The sequence below is a fragment of the Argopecten irradians genome, chromosome 7, assembly GCF_041381155.1.
Source record: "Argopecten irradians isolate NY chromosome 7, Ai_NY, whole genome shotgun sequence".
Taxonomy (NCBI): Eukaryota; Metazoa; Mollusca; class Bivalvia; order Pectinida; family Pectinidae; genus Argopecten; species Argopecten irradians.
The window spans coordinates 28,404,717-28,430,416 of NC_091140.1; the positions used below are offsets into that span (position 1 = coordinate 28,404,717).

The following is a 25,700-nucleotide window of genomic DNA, read 5'->3' on the forward strand; positions in this document are numbered from 1 at the left end:
CACTGCAACATGTTGGCTTTAATTCTGGCTGGCGTTGGGGTGTTGATCAGAAACATTTGGTTTAACCTGCATTATTACAGGTCGTTGTGGTTTTGCCAGATAGTATTCATTGAGGGATTTCCATGTGATACACGTAATTTTTCTCAGACAAATTTTGATTAAAATGTTCTGATCACTACATGTACAGTATAGTTTGTATCCCAATAACCTAAATTCAAACCTCGTTTACTTTAATCGAAACCTCGTTAACTTTAATTTGGAGTCAGCAGGACCAGGATGACATGTACATGTATATTTATTAACACTCAAAGTTCTGTGAATTTACTTGAATACATATAGTGGGTTTTTGTTTTGTCGGTTACAACAAAATATTTAAAAATAACAGTATTAGAGTCTTCAAGGTATAAACTTGTGTTAATTAATGGGACTCATTTTGGTTCACAAATTTTATTCTTGTGATATTTTTTGAGGTCACACAGTAGGCCCGTACTGAATTCATAGTTCTTTCCATTAATAAAAATCAAAAGTTATATTTCTCAAATGTTGCATAATGGATAAATGAAGTTTGTACATCAATTTATTTCTGTAAGACTGTGTGAGACAGTATCAATTTTCACATCTGATCACAATTGTGGAATCATTAAATGCATAAGTACCAACAGGTAACATAGAAGCAGTTGTACATGTTACATATTGCATGTGCAATATGTAACTAAAACTCTTCATAATTTCTTATTTATCATAAAAGTAAAAGATAGCTTTAAGAAGCATCTGATGAAGATGTTTTTGATTGTCTTGAATTAGTTTAAGTATCTTCTACATTATAACGATGAAGTGTAATTAAGATAATTGGGGTACAGGTCGTAGATAAAGGAACAACTGGAGAATCGTTATAGGGAGTAGAATTCTTCTTTAACAACAACACACCTGGATGTATTTGGACTATGTTCTATGTGCATTAGAGACGGAAATCTTAGCAGATTGTGTTACCTGGCAGCTTTCTTTAATAAACTGAACTAGATTCAATGGTGGAAGCAAAGTCTGGTTAACTTGAAGTGGAAATTAGAAAACTTTAGAAAATAGAAATATCTAAAACACAAAAACAAAACACCAAAAAAAACCACCACTAAAAAATTATTTTTCGAACCTGATTTGTCACTTTCAGGGCTTTGAAGGGTTCTTACTATATAATTAGGGAGGAATAATGGACCCCATTTCTGATGTAAATATTTTTTTTTTATTTAACCAAATTCCCTAGAATACAGTTTATTTTCAAAATGAGGTCAAACAAAAAGGATGCATGGGTAATATAGAATTTGTCGATCTCCACTGCATGTTTGTTCATGACATGTCTGAACTCTAGGTCTGTATTCTGCCAGAGGTCAGCCTCCGCTATTTCCCAGTGGTCAAGTAACTATTGATTGTGCTCTGTCTAATTGAATGTTTTAATCAATTTTGTATGTTTGATTATGCTGACATTTTATTGACGGAGCAAACCTTTCAACAAACAACTCTAAAGAGCAAAGTACACGCAGTATAGTCTCTCACTGGAGGACGACATGCCGTATTTGATTGACAAGGCGCGTGTTCTGCCCCGTCATCAAACATGCAAGATATGCAGCATGTCTGTAGGTCTTTGATAGTCAACGTTACCATTTCAGAAGTATATGATACAACAACATCACTTATATAATGTCCTTTTCTGAAGTTGGCGTGGAGACAGTTTGACTACCTATTGCAAGGGTACAGGAAATACCGAGCCTTTTTGTCGTAGCTGTATTCGATCACCTCTGCCTTTTAGACAGATTTATCCTTTTTCTCCTGACTGCTGCTGGTAACGTCATCATCACTGCTATTATGAAGCACTTGGGTTGGTGGTGTTTTATTGCCGTTGGAAATAATGGCCACCAATTTGATTACTCGTACAAAAGTGAAACATTTTATTGATGTCAAAGCTCAAAGTAGAAATCAAAGACTTTTTACAAGAAAATCATTTAAGTGGTGATGTGTCTTTAGCATGCAATTCTGACTTGTTTGGGAGTTGATGGATCACTTACACTCTGCCAGAGCTATAGCTAGACTATCGGTATGTTAATGCTATCTAAATATGTTTATATTAATAAAAATAACCTGTAAAACTTGTTAAATGATCAAAAATCTGATCATTAAAATCTTTATTTTTTGATATCTTAATGTCAAACCTGTCTATAACGACCACTCAACAGAGAATGATCATTATTGCAAGTGTTCTTTATACACAGGACACATTGTGTAAGAATTATCCATTAAGGATATAAATTATAACGTCCTCTTAAACAGGTGGTTGTTATGCAGAGGTACTCATGATCAGCTAATACAAGGTACCATTAGAGCTAAAAGTAGTTTAACATCCTACAACAAACAGGATCATTTAAGACTGTGACAGGTTTGTTGGAGGAGAAAAGCCAGAATACTCGGAGAAAAAACACCAACCAGTCAATACCTGGCAACTGCCCAACATATGAGACCTGAACTTGAGACCCATGAGGTAAAGAGCTTGTTGTAATATATAAATATGGGATATCTTAACATCTTGTCTACTACTAAATGACATGATTTATAAAAGAAATTGCCTTATTTTTATATGGTATAATTGTTTTCTCTCGGAAATAATGAAGTAAAGGTTAATCTGGATGTCTATGAAGATATATCACCATTCATTACTTGTCTAACTATAGCATGACTGTTGGAATTTAATTTCCAAAAGATAACCACTAAATATAAGTGTCCCTATAGCTAATACACATAGATGAATGGACTTTTAATTGTTGACTTTTCCCTCTCTGGTCTCTTTTTTGTCTTCCTATCTATATTTAACCTGAAGTAGAGGTAACTGTACACTGGATGAAAGAGGAATTAAAATCAGTCTGTTAGGAATCAGAAATGTTGGGAGGTCAACCCAGACTTTTGACCTGGCTGTGATGACCTGATTTGGCCCGACCTATCCAATTAGAATGTCAGAATCAACTGGTATGTTTTGTTTTGTGTGCTCCTTTGAGTTGGGACAGAACAGAATCTGGAAATGTAAATTATGGACTTAATGTAGAACCTGGAGATGTGTGTGTATTGTGAACTTTTAGCTAACAGTTAGTGTTGTCTTCTGTACAAGGTCTTGTTCATCATTGCCAAAAGTTACAATAAACTAGCAGTGCTATGTACTGCTCAAGTCTTGGCAGTGTTTGGATTTTGTGGACTATGGACCAAAAAAAGTGTTGACGTTGTCTTTTGGGATCAACCAGCATATCAAATCAGTGCCTTTATATATAGTCAGTACTATGCTGTTTTTTCACCATTTAGCACTCATTGTGCTTCCAGCTTTATAAACTACTGTTTTCAGAAGTATACCTTCTAGACCACAGATTTACTGAAGTTTATAAAGGACCTCCTACTATGGACATTTTGGAATATCTGGAACATGCAGCCATAAGAAAATCTGTGAAATTAAAAAAAGTGTCATAATGTGTCTTATGCAGTAATGATGTGTATGTTGGAAAGCGTTTTGAGCAAAGTAGATGGATGCTACACTGTGTGTATAATCTAGCTAGAGTGAAGTAATATGTGGTAAGTTATCAGTTCTTACTAATAACCTCATTAACACAAGTGGAGAAGTGTTGTATTTAACTAAAGTGTGAAAGCACTGTCATCTTAAAGCTTGATCACTGAATTATATAGTGCCTTTAGACTGGTGAATTTGTTGTAATAAAAGTATGGCAATAACATTTCTGGTCCAGATGATCTTGGACATGATCATCATTCACAAGTACATTTATATAAACTGACCCCAATGTTAGACTGACGGCTAGACTGACCACACAGAGGTCATCTAGTGAACATTTGTAGGTGATTAAAGCTACAATTGCCAATAAACCTGAATTGAATGGGGTGTGAAGTAGTCTCCATGTTCACACCCTAGTAATGTTCTGCCTCTCACCTGTCCGTCACAATTATATACCTGCTGGTCAAGTTATTGTTCAGTACTATTTATTTATCAGATGGTCAGTCTTTTGTGGTCAGCCAATTTCAACCCAGACCCATACATCACCATTGTCCATTTTATGTCCTCTATGGTGAGACGATTTTGACAGTGACTGACTTCTGGTCATCATAGATATGGGAAGCAATTCATTGACCGATTCACTGACCGTTATGATCATGATGGAGGTCAGTTTATTGTATATGTAGATTGATAAAAAGCACAATAAATGTGTATTGACCTGAATTACCAAAGATTTGATTGATTCCTTGATGAATTTTTATGACAAAGTCTCATTTATATACGCATTGATGTCCCTGAATATTTATGAATATGGTATCTTTCACCACATATCAATGAAAGAGGATTTTGTTTTTTACTTTGAAATAATTGGCTTGTTTAGTTGTCTAGAGCTGTCTTTCAGTGTAATGTTCAGCACAAAGGGTCTATGAAACAATTGGTTTTTCTGTGTAATATATATGACCTACCTCACTTACGAAATGGAGCCAGAGATACAGAAGTTCTATCACAAGGAGACACAACACCAACATACCACAGCCTCCTAAAAATAGTCATGGACTCACCATATACAGTACATTGTTTACAGGGGAATCAGCCTTGAATGACACAATATCAAATGAAGCAAACCAAAGAATTCAATAGATAAACCTTAAACTTGAATCTAAATATATATTACCGTAATGAAGGTGATATATGTTGCAATTTTAAGCTTGTGTCCAAAAATGAAATATATGATGAGATGTTTTCATAAATTGTGCATGTAGGTATGAAATGGAGATCCATGTAATGTTGTTATATCCTGATTATTGTCTATAAGGGTAGGTAATGAAGACAAAGAGTGAAGTAATTGCCAAGCTGATAGTGTTAATTGTGTGATTGGCCACAGACAAGGGATGTGTAATTGTTTATTATGGCTGGGTATATAAATAAGATCAAAGCTTTGATATACACATAGGAACAGATGGTATAGGTGTTCTGGGAGGGAAAGTACATCAGAATACAACAGATACTGAACAGAGTTAGATCTGATTATGTAGCAGGCTTATTTATTCTAGTTAAGGGTAAGAGTCAGTACTATAATTGGAGTTTGGTTGTTTTATAAATAGCCAGGGTCATTTAAGGATTTCTCAGGTTTAGAATTTGTTGAGGAAATCCAGAGTTTCTTAAAGAAAAACCAGTTGATCTTCAGAGAATACGTGGTATATATCTGTTCGGGATCAATGGACTGGATTTCCAACTCAAAGCCAGAGGTGGAATGCTGTAGAAACACTTTTACACAACTATAGTAAAATAGGTAACAACTGCATGTGATAGCAGTGCTTTCATATACTGAAAAGTACTTCTTTAATGACACCCACCAGTCTTGTTCAACTGATAAAGGGGATACATGAACCAGTCATCACACTCACTAGAATCTACAATTATATTCACGCACTCAGGTATTGTCTTGGCTAGGTTGGGGGATAGAATCCTGATGCAGAGCCTTTGTGATAATTCATGAATTTTCAAAAAGCAAAGTGTGAGGTTTTTAAAAAAAAAAGGTATAAAAATTTTGAAAGGCATATCGGTGATGATAGCATTTTCACAGAAAAATTAAAAAAAAAAAATACAAAAAAAAACCTTAAGCGCGCTTCAAGGTGTAATTTATGAAAATGTTTAAGAACTGTTATTCAGATATTGGATCTGGTAAAAGAAACACTTGTTTCACCAACCACATGTGTTATAATGTATCTCCCAGACTGTAGCTGATAAAGCACTTGTAAAAGTATTATTGTTTTTTCCCTGATTATGAAAAAACAAACATAATTGAATTTATTGGATGGTGAGCTTTAAGAGTAATGAAATACATCGCAGAATACCAGATAAAAATTATGTTTTGGTTTGGATATTGCCCGCTATCTGTATTGTAATTATGTTATAACAACTTTTGTGATAGCAACCATTCCCCTTCCTTATATCATATATTACAAAAAAAAAAGTAAATGACATGAAATTAGACGTAGAAAATTACGGTGGTTATGCTGAAGGAGCTGGCTAAGGGAAGAAGAATTACATTTTTGAGTGTGTTTGTGGAATCTGGAGCTGTAGTATCATACTGGTAATATTTTTCTGCCGTTAAGTGTAAAAAAGTGAAGTGACGTCTCTAGACTGCCAGAAACATTTCTTTGGATGCTTTTAACAGTTGTCTGAAGTTTCCAGTAATTATGTGTTGGTGCAGTTAGTTTTCGGTGCCAGCCGAGCATTAATATACCTCGGGCCATGGAGAAATGGTGAGGACTTACTCCATGGTCATATACATCTTTTACTTCTCTCAGACTGAATTAATCTTTCAACCCATGAAAATCTATCAGTTTTGACATTTTGTTAGCTTTGTCCAAGAATTCTCTTTAAGATTATAACTCATGTTATGTACAAAATATGGGTTCTGTCCTCAAGCGATCAAGAACAAATGTTTGTGTAATGCATATCTATATATTGTAATTATTGCACTCTTTATCTTTAAGACTAGTTTTTGCATGTTATTTCATTTCAATGCCTTTTTCAATATTTTGTATTTATATATTACAGAGTTACCGGCCCTTGCAGTTAGGTATTTATTGTGACATCATGTGTTAAGGGAAGGTAACGTCATATTTTCCCGAGAAAACAATGTGAATTTCACTCAAAAGATAATGACATCGTAATGGATACCAAATTTCGCTCAAAAGATCATAAATGACGTCATAATGGATACCTATGTGCAAGAGAGGTAACTCTGTAATATGCAAGACGGAATTATGCAGAGAAAGTGTTAGCTGTCATGGACTGCCATGATCTGTACAGTACATATATATTCAATATCTGCTGGTTTTGGTACATTTAAGGTAATAGGACTGTCAGGGATTGGTGAGTTAAGGCTATTGAAACAGATTTGAATAAAAAGAGAACATCTTATAATATAGCTGGATTTTTGTTATAAAAGTGTCGTTATAAATTTGTAAAAACATGTCTATCATGACACAATGTAATTTCCTGTACTCTTTTTTTTTTGGCACATTTCCACTCAATATGATTATTCTCAGTTACCAATGATGATGCCATTTGTAGGGGTTAATTTGATAATAAAGAGTACTTGTAAGGTTCAACATGTAGGCTGACATAATTTTACATACACTAGCCATTTCAAAGAAACAAATGAATATAGCTTTGTCACTTTTCTGGTTCTTCTAAGTTTGGATTAAATGGTTATATCACTATAGCTATGAAACCTGTGGTATGCCTGAATCTCCTATAATGATGTGCAGTGCTAATTACAATTTAAGTAATTACAATTAAAGTACATCAATTGACATTTACTGAATAGTCAAATGTCAAACTTTAAAGTATCTATTTATATTCTAAGACGCTTGCCTGCAAGCGAGCAGGTGTTTTTTAGAATAAACTGAGAATCTCATCTAGATTAAATGATATAATGGTGCCTGGTGTATCAAATATATGTTATTGGTCATTAACTTTCAAAAATTTGAAAGTGTACATCAAGGTGGTATTATTTGTCACGAAATGTTGAAAAACAAATCCAGCGAGGAAAAGTTTTTCATCGCAGTGATATTGATTAAACCATCATCTGGAAAAAGATAGCTCCTCATGTCAACAAATTAGTTTTGAGAGATCCTTGATTTTGTTGCAATTCTTCAGATATGTAATTGCTTGTACAATTTGGAGTCTTAAGTGTTTCTCATATAGGATGCCAAATCTGTTTGAAGGCTGGAGACTTTCTTGTAGACAAAGATTATATATATAATGTTGCCAAAGTTTTAGACACATATAGAACAAGAAAATTCCATTACCAAATGATTGCATTTTTTTATATTAAAAATAATTCATGACAAATGAACTCGGACATTGATATATACACAGGTACACTTTTTCTGCAAGCAAATTCTAATACTCGCAGCAATGAGAGCACTATTTACTCGGGACTACTTAATGTGCTGCAAAGTATTGCTATGGTAGTCACTCCCGAAATAAAATGATTTTTGCTCATAAGTGTCCGTGAGAGTTTTAAACATGTCATAGACAGTGAACGATATCAGAGTCAAACAGTAAGTATATTTTGAAGTATCTACAGTGATCTTTCAGTCAAAAGCCCAATGTAGCAAGTCTTGGGAAGCATTTGAAAAGAATGAAATTACTTGATTATTTTCCCATATTGTTGAACTTCACTTCCTGTCAGTGGATTTTGTGTCTGTATATTGTTATTTGTGCTTTAAATGAAGGCTTAAAATACTGGCGAACTGGGTGGATATGGGAATTGATATAAAATTGATTTAGTTGTGCTTTGTATAGCCTAGACAGGATACACAATTTCATGCACGATCAGATTCATTGAGTCTCGTATCGACGACATTTCTACACTTTCAGGCTGTTTTTTGTGGAATTAATGTCAAGATGAAAGGAAGCAAAGATATTTAAGGTTTCAATTCAGGCACATCAAGAAAAATGAACAGAAAATTGTGTAATGATCAGAAGTTTATAACATGATTTTAAATCCTCTATTTCATTCATTTTCTTTACATTTCAACTTATTTAGTTAAGTTTCTTTTTATTATATGTATGCGCTGTAGGCTTCAGGTTGCGCTGCCATTCACAAAATTTTAATTGCACAGTATCAGCGATATCTGTAAAATCTAGGTCATACATGGTATTGAAATGTTGAGGCTAAAAATAAAGTTTTCATTCATAAGACTAAATTTGAAATGGTAATATAAGTGTTGCCAGAGACACAAGATAACAGTAAATGTAGGTCAGTGTTATTAAGTTTTAATAGCTTTTAGCTGAAATAATAAACAGATGCACTTTCAGTAAGGGCGAATTTCTTCAGATTTGCTAAGTGGTTTCATATACATACACTGCTGTAGATATAAATGAATATATTCAAATTAGCACACCAATTTGGAAAAGTAAGTGGTATGTTTCAACACGTTACCTCTAGGTTGCGAGTTTGAAACTTAACATATGTCACATATAGCAGTTGCCAGTCATTTAAACTATAGGTTGGTGTTTTTTCTCTGTGTATTACGGCTTTCTGTCACCTTCTAAACCTTGCATGACCCTGACTGTAAATAGGATTTCTAAAACAAAAATAAAATCCAAACTCAAGGCTTTAACATGCCCCTTGATGTTTTGCATTAGGTTGACAAGCCTGTCATTTATATTTTTCAGTTTTGTGAAAAACAATATTTGTGAAAACTGTAATGTTGGAATTGGGACCTCGTACATTCTCTGACCTATTTTGTGTCACAGACTGTCTTGCACTGGGACCTATATAATCCTATTAGACAGCATTGACACTAGCCAATTAGATAAACTCGATGTTGGGAGATTTCAGTTTCCACTGGGACAAGGATGTAGGTATATAGCCCTTAAAGTTCTCCTTGTAAAATAGATTACTACAGGGACTTTACATGAAGGTTGCGTTTCATGGCTCTGTCTTAGCAATTGAAGTAGATATTGGGTAATTTGTTTGTTACCATAGTAACATGACAGGTTTGAATTCCCATCGCTTCTTTGGCTCTGGTGTCTTGTACTTTATTTCTGCCATTTGAAGATGAATTGTTAGGTCAATAATACAAACACGTGATACAAAATAGCTTCAGGCTCAGGAAAAAAAATATAATTGAAGTTTCCCTTTATCTGATTCTGACAAATGGGGACATTTGCAAATTAGTTTGTAAAATCTCTTTCCTATAGGCTTTGCTTGCACTGCAGTACAATGCAACTGAGATTACTGCAAGGGATTGATAAGGGACACAATTGCGAGATTTGAGTTTTCACAATGTATGGCCATGCAGTTGAAGTCAATCAGGTTATCATTTTAATTTTCTTGGTTCATAGATCTGTAATTGTTGAGTTAATAAATCAAGATTGATATTTTGGAAGTAAAAGATTCATTCTTGAATAAACTATTTCCATTATCATAAGCCTAAATTCTTTGTTATATAGAATTGCTATTGGACCTTGGTAACAATTGTCATTGATGTCCAACATCTTCTATGATTTGTCAGTTTCTGTCTTACTGGTGAACTCTACGATTCCATTGATTCCTTTCAGACTTTACTCCTTGTCCAAATAATGGAAAAATCTGCCAGTCATTGAAGGTAATTAAAAAGTCATCCATACTGGTTTGCATTAATTGAGATGGAAGGCTGGGGTCCTCCTGTCGGAGTGTGGTGACTGTATGTACTGTAGTACAGTACCTACTGGTACAATCATTGAATTCAGAATTACCTCTGTAATTGTCACAGCAGACGGCTGTAATTACATCTGCTGTTTGCTAAAGTGGAAGAGATGAAGCAAAAGTCAAGACTGCTAAATTAATAACAGTTACTTGCAGACACAATCTAAGCTTCAAATGGACAATTTCCTGTAAAAAGATTCCTAAGTGTGACCTTTATCAGACAATGGAAGCGGCTTAAATGTTCTGTTCCAGGAAAAGGCTACAAGATACAGTCAAGATTGGCTATTGGATTCATACTAGTGCAGCAGGTGTTTATGTAATATGTGTGAGCAGCAGCATTGCTTTCTTAAATACTGTAAATGTACTGTTAGATAAATAGAATTGAATGGCATATAGTGGTTAGTGTTCTTGTCTGGTTCTGAATATGATTGTGATGTGTGCTTTAGCTGGCCTGTTAACTGGCTGGTAATTATGGTTTTAAATACTGGTATATGAAGAATTTCTACAAGCTATTGCTGTAGACATATGATGCTATCACATGAGGTCTCATTGTGATGTTGATATTACAGCCCTATAAAGTTTAAGGACAGAAAAGCATAGTAGTTAGTGTATAGACTGTCTTTACGGTTGCAGGAATGTTCTTACTCAAGATATGAGAATAAAAATGCCATGCGCATTCTGAAAACCACTTAGAGAAAATGTCTCCTTAATGATTGATATGCAAAATAATATGAATGGCATAGATATAGTGCTTTAGACATACACCAAGACAATAATAGTATGATTCCCAAATTACAATTAAGTCTATCCAGTGACACCATTCAAAAATTCTGATCCATACAGTTTGGTGCTGAAGTAAATCTGAGCTAATATATAACCATCTGAAATGTTTCAGCACAAAATTGTAATATTATATTTGTACTACACATAAGTTAAACTCTTATAATCCTTCAGAACACATATACCCTATAATGATACAGAGTAGCTTTACTTTATACTGTACAAACTGATAAGGTAAAACACTATTATATCTCCACAGAACATCACATTAAAAATGACCCAAGTGTTCCCTAAAAGCCTGAAGTGCAATGTTTATTCAGAAAAACCATCACATGTAATTAGCTTCTTTAAGCTGACAGATGGATGATGGATTACCTAGCTAGGAGAAGTTTACTAACTCCTGAATGGAGCTGGGCTAGCAAACCAGTCTCTTCTGTTCAGTATTACATATATATATGTAGGTACACTGAATCACTGTTTCTCTCAGTATTATTATGGGATATATTACATGATCAGACGATAACAAATGGAGACAAAATTATCTTTTGATTAAAAAATAGTATCTTTTGCATCTTTCGCTGTTGTGTACAAAATTTTTTTAATATAAAGTTAAGTCTGTAGCATAATATACCTGTGGGAACTCTTACACACAGTTATAGATAAATCTATATCCTGTTTCTGACTATGGGGCCGTGGTTGCCAAGTGGTTCAGATGTCCCAATATTACCACAAGCCCTCCACTTTGGGTCTTGAGTTTGAATCCCAAATCAAGAAGTTGCCAGGTACTGACTGCAGGCTGGTGGTTTTACTCAGGGTACTCAGACCTTCTTCCTTAAATGACTCTGGCTATTATATGATTAAAACCAAACATATCAATCCTTCAGATTTTGGAATATATACTGTTTAATATTTATTAATCTAAATGTAACATCCCTGGAGTTCGTGACCACTTTTAAACAGAGACAGTTGTAGATGCATACAGCTGTTGTTTAAACCAAGTTGAAATAAAAACCACTAAATGAATATTGAAGTTTATACCACATGCTGTACTTTCAAAGTGCATCCTACTGTATTCCTGAGTCTGCGTGCCATAGGGGACTATATAAATCAAATGAAATTGCCTCTAAATCTTGCCCATATTTCGAAATTGGAATGGGAAAAAAAATCCATTGTAATTTCCTAAAAACATTTCAAGTTTAAAGTATATTATGTAAGATGTTGAGGGATTTGAGGGGACAACAGAACTGTTAAGCTGCCTGCTTGTATTTGGTTTTGATAGAGCTTAAATCTCTGTAATTATCTCTGAGGGATTAAGTAATGCTCACACAGCTCAGACGTATTACAGAGCAATTTCACTACCCATTAAGAAAAAATCTTTTTTGCACCAAAGCAACAATTTATCAGCTTCTCAACACATTCTACCACCCACAGAATTGCAGGATTCCCAGCCTCCCTCCACTGCAACTGTGGCCGATGCAAGTAATTACACCATCTAACATTTTAATTATACCAACAAAAAATCCAGAATTTGTTTTTAACACACGCATGTAAATTGTTGCAGGGCCTCATAGAGAGCTGTGTTGGTTTTGAAATGTTGAACTTTTTTCTTTCATCTGTTTTATCATTCTCTGGGAGTTTTGTTCACTGTTGGTCCATTAGTTTGACTAATATAAACAGGATTCGCCTCCTTAAGCATCAAAGACAAAATTGTGTCGGTTGAAGTCATTGTACAATGTTCTTACAACTGGATTCTGATCGCTCATTTCTCCATCTGTGGATGTGAATAGCTGATAGGATGTACCAAGCCAGAAAGAGATAGCTGAACGAATGTTTAGGGTGACGACGCCTTCAAGGTAAAGTCTACCAATTTAAATTTTCTGCAAGTCGTTGGAATGTTTCATATCAACAACCTTTCATCATTGTATCCTATGACTGCCAAAACAATTGTATTCTCAGACTTAATGTGGTAGCTATAGTACCCAATAGTTTTGTGCCAATATATGTAAGTTTAGTTGTATTCTCTGGTGCTCAGTTGAACCATTATCTTGCCTACTTACTTAGCTGAGTCTTCATTTATTGTCAAGTCATATTACTTTGGCGGTTAATGACCCAGGTTATGACAGCTCTAGACCTCTGTAATGGTACAGAGGTTAATTAAGGTTCCAACTGACAAACTCAAAATTGGCACTTTCTACTGTTCATTCTGTTCATTACTGTATTCTCTGTAATTAGCACCCCACCCTATAAGCGCCCCTCCCCTTTTCTGGAGAAGGAGTTGAAGTTGATAAACACCCCCATCCCATGGCTTTAATGATGTATGTTTTACAACATGTGATGTTTCAAACATCAGCATTGTATTCAATATTGCATGAATTACGAGTCTTTTACATGTGAATTAAATTGTGACATGCATAATGTGTCTCATAGATTAAAAGGCATATGCATATTTACTGTAACAGATTAATGCTTTTGCAGATTTTTCTTCGTCCACAATTTACAATTTGGTTCACTAATAAGCGCCCCCTTTGTTACAATTTTATAATTGCCTTGGGTGCTTATTACAGCAAATACGGTATTTACCTCTAAAAAAAGTTGGAGACTTTTGTCAGTCTATAGCTAAAAAGATTTCTTTTTCATATAAGGTAAAAGTGAAAAACTCTTCTATTATCCAAAACTAGTTATTTGTGATTTGGTATGTTACCACCAAGAACAAAAGATTTGTTTTTGCACAATTGCAGCAATGCACGTGTGTTTGTTTGAAATGGGAATCTTCCTGGTCTGATAGTGTTACAGTTTCAGAATGAAAAATTGGATTTATGAAAAGCTTTCACAATTGCAAGATAAATTTCCTGGCGTTTTAAATTTGATCTGGCAGTTTGATACACATGTTGACAACAGTTGTTACAATACCTGCTCCATTTCAAAGAAACGCTCCGAAATCCAATATCTAATGTCATCATATTGATTGTTATCTTACATATCAAGGACATCAATTAACTGCAATTTGAGAAGTTCGTCTAAAAATGTAATATAATATGACTGTAAAGTTTATTCACCCCTGGAGACACATTTGGACTCATCTATTTCAGAGGCTGGAATAGCTCACTATGAATTTTCAGGGGTGACCAAAAAGTTGATATATTTGAGGCCCAAGAACTTTGAGTGATGGAAATGTTGGGGTGTGTAAGGGTTTATACTTGGCACCTTGATACACTTGTTAGATATATATTTGATAGATCAGCTTACCTAAGGTTATACATTTTAGGTGTATCAATCATATTCCTTGGGTGTGGAGTGTAATGTTATGTAAGTTTTATGACTTATATTTTGACCAATCATACAAAACGGATTGATTGCCTGTAAGCCTGATGTTATATGAATGACTTCATTGAGATGTACTTGAATCAGCTGGTCTTGGTTAAATCAGATCTCTGTTCAAGGTATTATGAAGTCAAAGGTTAGTTTAAAGATGCTCCACCGCCGACAGAGCATAAACGATACTCATCATTTTAACAACAATTAGTGTTTAATCGTGTGTGTATATGTCTAATTAACACAAAAAATAATGTAAAATAATTTATTTTGCTTTTGGGTGCATGAGCAATCAATACTTCATTCCACATAGGACATAGTGCTACGGAATTTTTTTGGGATGCAATTAATTAAATTCTTAATATTTTTGTCTCTTTTGTAAAAATTGGAGCTCACACTTTTCAATGGTGGTAATGGTGTAAAGTAAGTAACTTTTGTAACTGAAGAAAATACTAATTCCTCTGCTCCTGTTTTTGATAGGGAAAAATTGCCATTTGTCAGCGGTGGAGCATCTTTAATAAACATTTAATTTCAGTTTGTACATTTTGTCAGTATAATGTGACAGATTGAGGTGTGCTATTTGGTGTCAGTGAACTCTGGTGTGTTTCAGTGAGATAGCACTATAAAAAGGACAAGAATTTCACTATTACAAAGATGCGATATACAACATGGATATACCACAGCCTGCCAAAACACCGACATTCACACGCATGGCATTCATGGGAGGCCGTCCTTAAATGATCATGACCAGTTTAGCTGTTGATAGCTTGGGCATAATGCCTAACCAACCAACCAATCAACAATGGCATATAAAGAAAAAAAATGTATTTAATCTCCATGCTCCTAATATAGAGGTGGTTTCACTTCCGTGTGGTGCTTCCTGTTTGGACATGCATACATTAGCAATTAAGTGTTTTTACTTGCTCCCTTGACATGGCATGGCGTACTGACACTAATTACACTTTGGCATAATTATGTTTTCTTAATTGCATTTATATGTTTTAAGCTCAGGATATACTGCATCTATGTAGTTAAAAGCGTTATGCAGAATGCGAGTCATAAAAAGAACGAGCTTGCATATTATTATGCAAAGGTCATCATCCAGAGGCTATATGTTTTTAAAATGTAGGTCAGAATTTCACTATAACTTTGGATTTTTCATGGTTAAGTTAAGACTGTTGTTTTATATACCTTCAGATATCTCCTCCCATATTTTTAATGTTTTTTTTGCACATAGACAAGTAGATGTATTTATTTAACAGACCATGGTATATAGGTGTATATCTGTAGCAGGTGACAATGATAATCAACAGGTATGCTGTCTTCTCACATTGATGGTGTACAGGTAACACTGGCCATTTACAGGTAAGGTTACATTTCAACTTCTGTTTGTTGTAATGGAAATGTGTAGGCATACATTACTGCAGAAAGGTGATACTTATACGATCATGTGCTGTATATTTTAAATATTTTGTGCATATTAAGTTATATTTCTGAAAAAAGGAAGCAACACTGCGGTCTTTCATACGTATAAGAATGAAATGTGATAATGCACCTGTGCATACCTACAGCTGTTTTTGACCTGTGTGTGCTTTAATTAAAAAAAAATATATTGCTGTTAAAATTAAAAATGGAAAAAAAAATAATTTAAAATATTAATTACTGCAGAACAGTACTGATGTTATAAATACAACAAGCTATTTCAATACCACCTCACCATGTGTCATCTTGGGTGGTAGATTTCTAAACGCTTTCATGACTATACTGTATCCTAAGGCTACTGTGGCCAAGTGGTTAAGATGTCGCGACATATTACGACAAGCCCCCACCCCTAGGTCACGAGTTTGAATCCCATGTGGGGCAAGTAATGGTTGGTGGTTTCTCTCCAGGTACTCTGGCTAAAAATTGCTCCAACTATAAACCTGGTTACAATGTCCTTAAATGACCCTGGCCCTTATGAATTGAACCAAACCAATCTGATTCAGTGTTTCGTATTAAAGCTGTGTATTTATTTAAAGTAGATCAAATAAACGAGAATGATGACACGAATAAAATGACAACATTGTATATCTCTACTAGTTATGAAAATGTATATGACCATCTGTTGCCTCTTATTGTTGTATATTCAATCAAATTGATAATATATTTATGTATCTATTTCTGTAAATATGGATTTTGTCCTGTTTATAGGAAAAATACTGACACCATACACTATTTACATATGTAATTGACGAAGGAATTGATCAGGGAGTTTCTCTAAAAGTTTCATGTTTTACATCATATATAGTATATTAGATATTATAGATTTGTGTCATAATTTTTTCTCATGTTTTATCGTTGTGCTAAAGGTCGTTGCTAAATACTTGATAGATACCAACATTTTGTCTGTTTCTTAGATTCTTTATTTTTATTTCATCTTGGTCTGAAATCCAATTAACCAAATATGTATCTCATGTCAGTTGTCTCCCCCTATTTGAACTTTTCTTGATTACAAAAACTAATCTAATTTATAATCTGTAATTATACTTTATTTAGCTTCCCATCAACTTATCCCTGGATCCTCTGTTCACGTCTCAACCTTCACTATCCCAGCCCTCGATCTATCCTATGTACTCTATGTTCTAGCTGTGCACCATAATCCTTTTGTCTGCTCTAATGAATGCCTTTCTCCATCACCCGGGGTTCATGTAAGGTCACCCTGTGTCCTCAGGCCTACCCCTCCCCTGTCTGACCCCCTAGGGAACTGTGACTGATCAGTACACTGATTGGTCTAGTCTATCAGTTCCACATTAGATTACCCTCCAATCATGCCCCTCCCCGGTGTCGTTTGTTTTGAGGGCAATATCAATGATGGAAGACAGACATTCATGTGACAGCTGTTTTATGACATTTTATGGTCAATATTACCCGACTAATTGCCATGGATTTTCTGCTCGTTGATTTTGCGTGCCACAGCATTATGACAGTTTATAGATCTTGGTCGGAACAATCCTATGTCCTTGGTCATATCATCAGGAGATACAATCTCATTAAATTCAGTAATATGCTGCAAATTTTTTTTATTACTAATCATTAAAAATTCAGAAGGATCTCCGCTAGATTCTGTTTTACTCTGAAAGGCAATTGTTTGACTTCAGTTTTGTGATTTCACATGTTTGCCTTGTATTATGTACTTTGTATTAGATGACCATCATATTTGCTTGAAAGGAACCTGGAGTTTATTATCATAAAGATCAGATATCAATGCTTCCAATTTTAATCCCAAAATTCTAGAATATTAAAGCTTTGTTTATCCATGCATTTTGACAGTGATAAGCATACATGTACTTTTGTAAAGAAAATTGGATAACCATCCCATTGTTTGATACACTGCCTTTGTATAGCGATCAAAGCTATATTAATATTAAATGCATCATAATGCCATTGTATGTTTGGACATATGTCAGTAATGTAGCATTGCATGTGTATTATGATATAACAAAAACACTAGCCATTATTGTGTAATACAAGCATGCATTGTGTAATTTAAGATAGCCTTGTCAGATTTACATGGTTAATAAACCGTTATTATGTTATCCAACATTTTAATATGTATTCAAGAAATTTGATATCATTGTAAATATTTTATAAACTTAAAAAAAAAAAAAAAATTACCCGATGTTTTGTTTGTTTCTGAATAACTGATTTAGTAGGGGGAAATTGCATAAACAATCTTTTCAATTTCTATTATGTATATCTTAACATTGTAGCATTGAATGGAGTTGCATGAAATCTACAGTAAACATGCATTACCTAAAATCAATGTTCAGTGCAAGTCAAAGTTGAAACGTGTATTATAAATTTACCAATGATTATAAGAGAGAACTAGATTATAAACCATTATTAGATCAAACATGTATCATCATTAGGCCTCTTTTTTGTCTTGACCCTAAAATGTCACATTCAAATATTTCTTCAAATCAGTAATCCATATTTCATAAATTGAATGGATTAGGAACAGATCATAGATAAGTAGAATGAACATCTTTTATGAAGCAATTGGAACTAGGGAAAAGGGTAAAACTGTAATTTTATCATACTTTGTAGTGTTACAATTAAATACAGAACATGACTGACTTGGCCTGAGTGTAACACTGTGTAATCCTATATACTATACACCCACACCTACTGTAATCGACCAAGTAAGCGCCCAGTGTGCTTTAAAAAATGAAGCAAATAAGGGGGTGTTGCAAAGAAACAAATTTGAACTAGCCTTTCATAAAATGATTATACAAAGTAAGCTATAAATCAATTTACAAAAGAAATCAATAAAGAAATCCACAGTTGCCATATTCCACTCTGTATTTAATTTGAAGTAAGTGAAATTGAAACCTAAAAAAGGGGGAGGGGCGCTTATAGGGACAGGGGTGCTTATTGATCAAATACAGTATAAGATTATCTGTTGTCCTGTAACAACCAGGATAAGGAAGGTTAAAGGTGTATCACTTGAATCTCCATTGCCTGTAGTAGCAGCTAATTCTAGTTCAAAAGAGGAGTGATGAAGGTGGTTGGTGAGGCTGAGAGTGATCAGTACAGCTCTGCCTGATAGCCATCTTGTATCCTCTTCATCTGCTATCACCATCAGTATCTTTTTACACCACTGCTGGTGTCGATTATCACATCATTTAAATTCTTTTTATTACGCCCTCAGGAATTCCTACACAAGTGTTATTTTGGAGGCTTTCAGGAGCTTAATGGCTTGATTTTGTTGTGGGTAAGGTTGCTTATTTGGTTGGTAGAGGTCATTATAATGTGGGCAAGGTCACTCATCTGAAGGGCAAGGTCACTCATCTGAAGGGGAAGGTCACTAATCTGAAGGGCAAAGGTCAATGTAATATTAATAGAGCAATGGCTCCCTGACTAACTCTTGCTGAAGTGATATTGAAGATAATGTAGACTGCAAAAGACATTGATTTTAGGACAAAGTTTAGTATTGTTAAGAACAAATGCCATTAAAAGCTTTTCAAGACCAATGGTCATTTTATTGAGGCATGTTATAGGTCATAACATCATTGAGGTCAAAGTTCATCGAGTATTGAATTTCTGTTTGAATTTTCATGCTGTGTATAACTGATTTCACTGTATGAATCAGCCATAATTTGTCCATCTTTCCCTGTAGAAATTTCCATTCATGACTTGTTAATTATACTTATTCAAAACTCTCTTTAGATATATTAATATAAATATATACCCTTGGCATCAGCTCAATTACAGCAGCCAATTTCTGGATAGATTAGTTTATCAGCTAATTTTAGCTAGATGTTAAGATAGGGTTGAAATTGGGTGTGCCTGACCTGGATAGGGATACAAGGATCTATCAACATCAACAAACTGAAGCTTTTATGAATATGGTTTCATAAATGATAATACCACCCAAATGGTAAAAATGCAATTCAAAATTGTTTTAGATCAGAATAACAAAATTAATGTCATCTTTGTGCTGCAGCATCTTTAGGATGACATCATGGGTCAGTAGATGTTAATATTCACTGTGTCAATCTAACGTAAACAAGAATCTAATATTGGAATATTTTTTGTTATTAAACAATTAAAATCGATTTACAACTTCGAAAATAATTACTTGTTGTTCGTTTTAAGTGTAAATAATTTACTTATTTATCAAGTAAGCGAAACGATATATTATTGCCTGTTCACATACGTATGTGTGAGGTCAAACGAAGGTGCAAAATGTCATCTCCGCCTATTCGAATACTCGGGTTATTTGCATATTTTCTTCTGGAAAATGACTTATTCAAATAAGCGGATAAATCTTGATGAATGATATTTGACTTTTGGGCCAGAATTTCCCCAATATTGACTCAGATAATTGAGATTTGTATCAGATGTCACTGCTTGAATCAAATTTCTGTTTCTGTAGCAACAGATTTCATTAACAAACTGGTGAGAGTATTCCGTACAGATATTTCATAGCAGAGGCAATATTTGAATTGAATTTAAATAAATCTAAATATTTCAAACTTCCCCAAATGGCATCGCATGTCCCAGAAACATTTTCAAATGTGGTACAAGATTTAATCAAACCTTTCATTAAATAATGTTTTCTGAATGTGATGAGGATAATCCTATCAATGAAAACAATAGTTTTTCTCGTTAACCATGTAATTACGTTATTTGGCACAGCGTTGATCATTCAGTCGGCTCTAATTGTGTTGTGTTGTTATATCAGGATTTTTATTGCCATTCTGAATATAATCTTAATTCAGTAATCAGCACAAGACAACCATCTTGTCTCCATCACATATCCTTTTTCATATGTCAAAAATTAGAAGTGAAGGAAAAATCCTTTCTAACGACTGGAAATGACGCTGTCAATCCAACCAACCAGGTACTGTACATGACTTTGCATTTTGCAAATAATTGTGTATGCTGCGGTGTTTGCTCCAACATTGAATTGCACCAGGCATGGCTTTTTACTGCCTGAAAATCGGTCAAATGTATTCTATGTCTTGAAAAAAAGATCAAGTAACTATGGATAGGAACAACTTTCCTAAAATTGAAAGCATATAGCCACAGTCAATATTGTAATGATTTAAACTTCAGTGTTTCATTGACACATTTAGAAACAATTAAATGTATAATCATTGTGAAAATTCTATTGTTGATACAATGTATAAATTAACTCTCAATGCTAGTTAAAAAAAATTAAATAGCTGATGGTTTTGAACCTGCTCTTGAAAAAAATAGGATAATTTAATTCCAAGATCAGTTTTAAGTTAAGAACAATATTGCAGTAAATCTTTCTTCAAAATTGCCTTTGAAATAGATAAAAATTGAATAGCTAGTTGATGGTTTTGAACCTGCTCTTGACAATTTAGGATAATTTAATTCCAAGATCAGTTTTAAGTTAAGAACATTATTGCAGTAAATCTTCTTTCGAAATTGCCATTGAAATACCTAGATATAATATTCTTGCAAGATTGATTAAAAAAGTTCAGAAAATAAAATCAACTTTATAAATTTTAATTTTTTTATTGATTTCAACTGTATGATTCGGCAATTAAATGATTTTTCCATTAAAGTAATTATACAACTGATACCGCTGAACCTAGACCCCTGACATTAAATCCTTGTTAGCTGTGACAGAGAAAGTGTAGTTCATTAAGTTGATGGAAACATCTCCCCCAGCCTTTCTATTTAATTAAGAACTGTTGCAGAACAACTAGTACAGTAGTAATTACACATCTTATAAAACTCTCTCTCACTCTCTAATTAATTGTTCTGTCATTACTGAACTTCAGCAAAATGGATACGGTACTCTAATATTTCAATTCTCTTGTAAAAGTACCAGGGAGACATGAATTACAATGGTTATTTTTCTTTTGCATGATGAAATACAGTTAACTTTACATTCAAACTTTCTGTTTCTGCTCCTCTGCCAAACACTTTGTAATGTTTCTTTGTATCAATTAATGAAATTGATTGTTCTGAGTGATTTAACTGAGGACTTAGTACCATTGTAAAATCTTTGTCATTTTTATGCCCCTTCATGAAATGAAAGTAGAGAGGGGAGTAATTGTTACCCATGTCCATTGGGTCATATATGTCACATTGATGGCTGCCTTGGATACATGATTGAGGCATATAACACATATGCTTAAAGCTTTTTTTCCATGATAGATCTAGAGTAGCAGGAACTCTGTACTGTGCTAAATTAGCATGACAAATTAGATGTTTTGTGTGCCGCAATAAGTGTAGAAAACCTCTGACCTTTTGACATTGACAAACATCCCTAGATTGGATAAATTTAAAGGGGCTGACACCGTGGGGGGATGAATGTTTGATAAAATGAAACAGGCTTTAATAACAGCAACTTGTATTTAGTGTTCAAAACACAAATTTGCTTCAGTTTTTAAGGCAGCATGGCAAGATGCAAAGGTCAAGGTCATTTGAAGAAAATAGATTATTTTATCATTGAATCATTCAATGAATGGGAAAAACAAATTGTCCATTAGTATCTGTCTAATGTAACAACTAATTTGTATAATTAAAATTGAATTCAGGTCAAAGGATTGATATTAATGCATTTGGAATCAAAACCCTTCCTAATTGGGTCAAGGTCATGAATATTTCTAATATATTTGTTGCAGAAAATTATTAGAGATGATGATATAAAATTATTAACTGAAATAGGGGGTGGGGGGGTCAACTTTTACTTACTTACTTTTCTTTTTTTTTATTGCAATTTTACTTCAATTTGAATATAAATTCCCTAGTTTTAAGACCAAATCTACATCAATGGTACCCTTTTGATATAATTATGGTAATTATGGAATTACCATAGATCGATAAGGCTAGAATGGGGTTCCTGTTTATAAATATCTTCAGTCATTTCCATGCTTTTAAAGAATGTTAAAGTCTCACATATTACAAAAAGTGATTTGGATCATGTGCTTTAAATTGTAAGAATAAACATTGCGTTACTGATTTCAGTGAGATTTCTCCATTCTTTATTTATCTCAAAACTTCACTTAAAAGGAATGTTGGAGAAAATTGATTTAGACCTTGCATGTAGAGACATAATTTGTAGCCACAGTGTCTGGCTTCGGTACGTTTGGAAACAAGGAATAGGAATTATAGCATTGTTGACCTACCTATCAAAGGTGTTAATTAACCCACACAGGTAGATGTCTACCTGATAACGTATTGAGGTCAGAGGTCACGTTTGTTGACATTAGAGTTTCAGCTCGGATCAGTTTGCATTTGATATTATTGTACCTTTAATAACCTTAACGACTAGCCAGGTGTTTCTTTGATCTGCCGTTAGAACCATTCAGTAAAAATATCCCTCAGATCATGCGACGTAAAATTACGTAAAATTGTGTTTCGTCAACACCATAGAATATCTGGGCTATCACATCAGCTGTAAGTCGCAGAAAATCTATATGGTTCTGTATGGCGCCTTTTGAAATGCTATACTTGCAAATTAGGAATTGGTTGATATTCCTTTGTTGGCAGTATAGAACTGCTTGAAGAGAGAGAGAGATCTACCAATGGAAGCTACGTCGGTAATGATGCTGCGAGATCGCGATCAATTTACAGGTATAATGAACAGGTAGACCTACCTGCTTAATGAATTTTTCCAGGCAGGTGACTGTCTGTTATGGGAGTTCATGTAAAGTTGCAAATCGTTCCAGTGGGGATTTATAAATATACAATGTTGTTGCATGGGGTGTGAAGTATTACGTACATGAAATACCTGTTCTCAGCGTTCCTTGGCGTACCTGAAGGGTGTCGATGCCAGGTATGCCAGGATTTATAATATTCAACCAGGAAACATCATATAACATTTCCTAAATGGCGTAAGTGCATTGCGTCATTCAGATATGAAGGTATGGATTTGGTATTGAGAGGGTGCTGAGAACATACTAGGCTGGTGGAAATCATATTGATGTGTTGTATGTTGGTGACGATGATTGGATTTCTAGCCAACAAAGGATAATTTCAGTTCCCAGTATTGAAGCTGTTTTGTACGGTACTTTAACCTCCACAGGAACTGAGAGAGCATATATTGTGTCTGTGGTCAGGGAGCATATATCAAGTCTCCAGTTTAGGAGTTATATTGGATGTATAGGGCTGAGGTTGAGAAAATGTTTATGGCCAGAAAATTGCTAGGTTCTGGTTGTGAATGAATTTTGAAATGTTGTGTTATGAAATGTTGTGTTATTTCAGATGAAGGAAGTACATCATCCCACAGTGTCGGATGGTAGGATGAGATGAGTAAGCAAGCTGAGGAGGACTACAGAGCCTTGGAGCTGTACCTCATACAGGCTGAGGTAGGTATAGAACAGGGAGCTGTACCTCATACAGGCTGAGGTAGGTATAGAACAGGGAGCTGTACCTCATACAGGCTGAGGTAGGTATAGAACAGGGAGCTGTACCTCATACAGGCTGAGGTAGGTATAGAACAGGGAGCTGTACCTCATACAGGCTGAGGTAGGTATAGAACAGGGAGCTGTACCTCATACAGGCTGAGGTAGGTATAGAACAGGGAGCTGTACCTCATACAGGCTGAGGTAGGTATAGAACAGGGAGCTGTACCTCATACAGGCTGAGGTAGGTATAGAACAGGGAGCTGTACCTCATACAGGCTGAGGTAGGTATAGAACAGGGAGCTGTACCTCATACAGGCTGAGGTAGGTATAGAACAGGGAGCTGTACCTCATACAGGCTGAGGTAGGTATAGAACAGGGAGCTGTACCTCATACAGGCTGAGGTAGGTATAGAACAGGGAGCTGTACCTCATACAGGCTGAGGTAGGTATAGAACAGGGAGCTGTACCTCATAACATAGACAGGCTGAGGTAGGTATAGAACAGGGAGCTGTACCTCATACAGGCTGAGGTAGGTATAGAACAGGGAGCTGTACCTCATACAGGCTGAGGTAGGTATAGAACAGGGAGCTGTACCTCATACAGGCTGAGGTAGGTATAGGACAGGGAGCTGTACCTCAGTAACATAGAACTAAACGTTGAGACCAAGATTCAGGATTATATACTTTGTATTTTCATGGATATCATATCTTCTGCAATATTCCATGCATCCAATTCTTATACTCTGTAAACATGGTGACCCCCTCTCAATCCCCTCCCACACCCACCCTCAATCTCTAAAATGTCCAACCCACCCACAGCCTTTTTCCTATCCTTACCAGATCTCTATTCTTTGTCTTTTGTCCTCACTATTAGACTGATTAGGGATAAACTCTCCTGCATTGTATCATGTCCTCCTCACCTTTACAGCCATGCTATTGCGATCAAGATAATAATTTCACAACAGGTCTATCTGAGTCACAGAATTTTTTTTATAATTGCTAAAATTGCTCACCTATTTCAATACCTATTCAATATTTGTTGACTAGCAGAAAGAAATAGCCCCATGGAATCAATAATAACTTTTTAAATTGAGAGCTGTTTCCTCAGAGTACCTGAGTGACCTTGTCATCCCATCTGATTTCATACATTCTCGTTGTTTCATATACCTTAAACACCTTACATTATCAGACATCTGAACGATGCCTTGTCCACTGAGCCCTGATAGGTTAGATTACAGTCGAAACAATGATACCAGTACGCTGTAACACTGATCTATTGTTCCTGATGACCACGGAGTCAAGATGAGTTCACGATGGACACATCATTATTGTCACTTGAGCGATCCCCTGTCATTTCAAGGTCAACAAACGCGACCACTCCACCCCGGGTACATTACATATAGACAACGAACTGATAATTTTTCTTCCTGAGTGTCCATATTTCAAATTTATTACTAATACAACAATGGAAGATGTATTTGGAAGATA

At 34.8% G+C, this 25,700-nt stretch overlaps 1 protein-coding gene across 1 annotated transcript in view; it reads left to right on the forward strand.

Annotated features, from left to right (window-relative positions):
* The window catches only part of LOC138328049 (uncharacterized), a 112,118-nt gene that overhangs the window by 32,019 nt on the left and 54,399 nt on the right, over window positions 1–25,700 (forward strand). Inside the window, exon 4 of the mRNA XM_069274645.1 lies at window positions 24,072–24,175. Within this exon, the coding sequence (XP_069130746.1) occupies window positions 24,116–24,175 (60 nt within the window). The 5' untranslated portion in view covers window positions 24,072–24,115. The remainder of the gene's footprint in view (window positions 1–24,071; window positions 24,176–25,700) is intronic.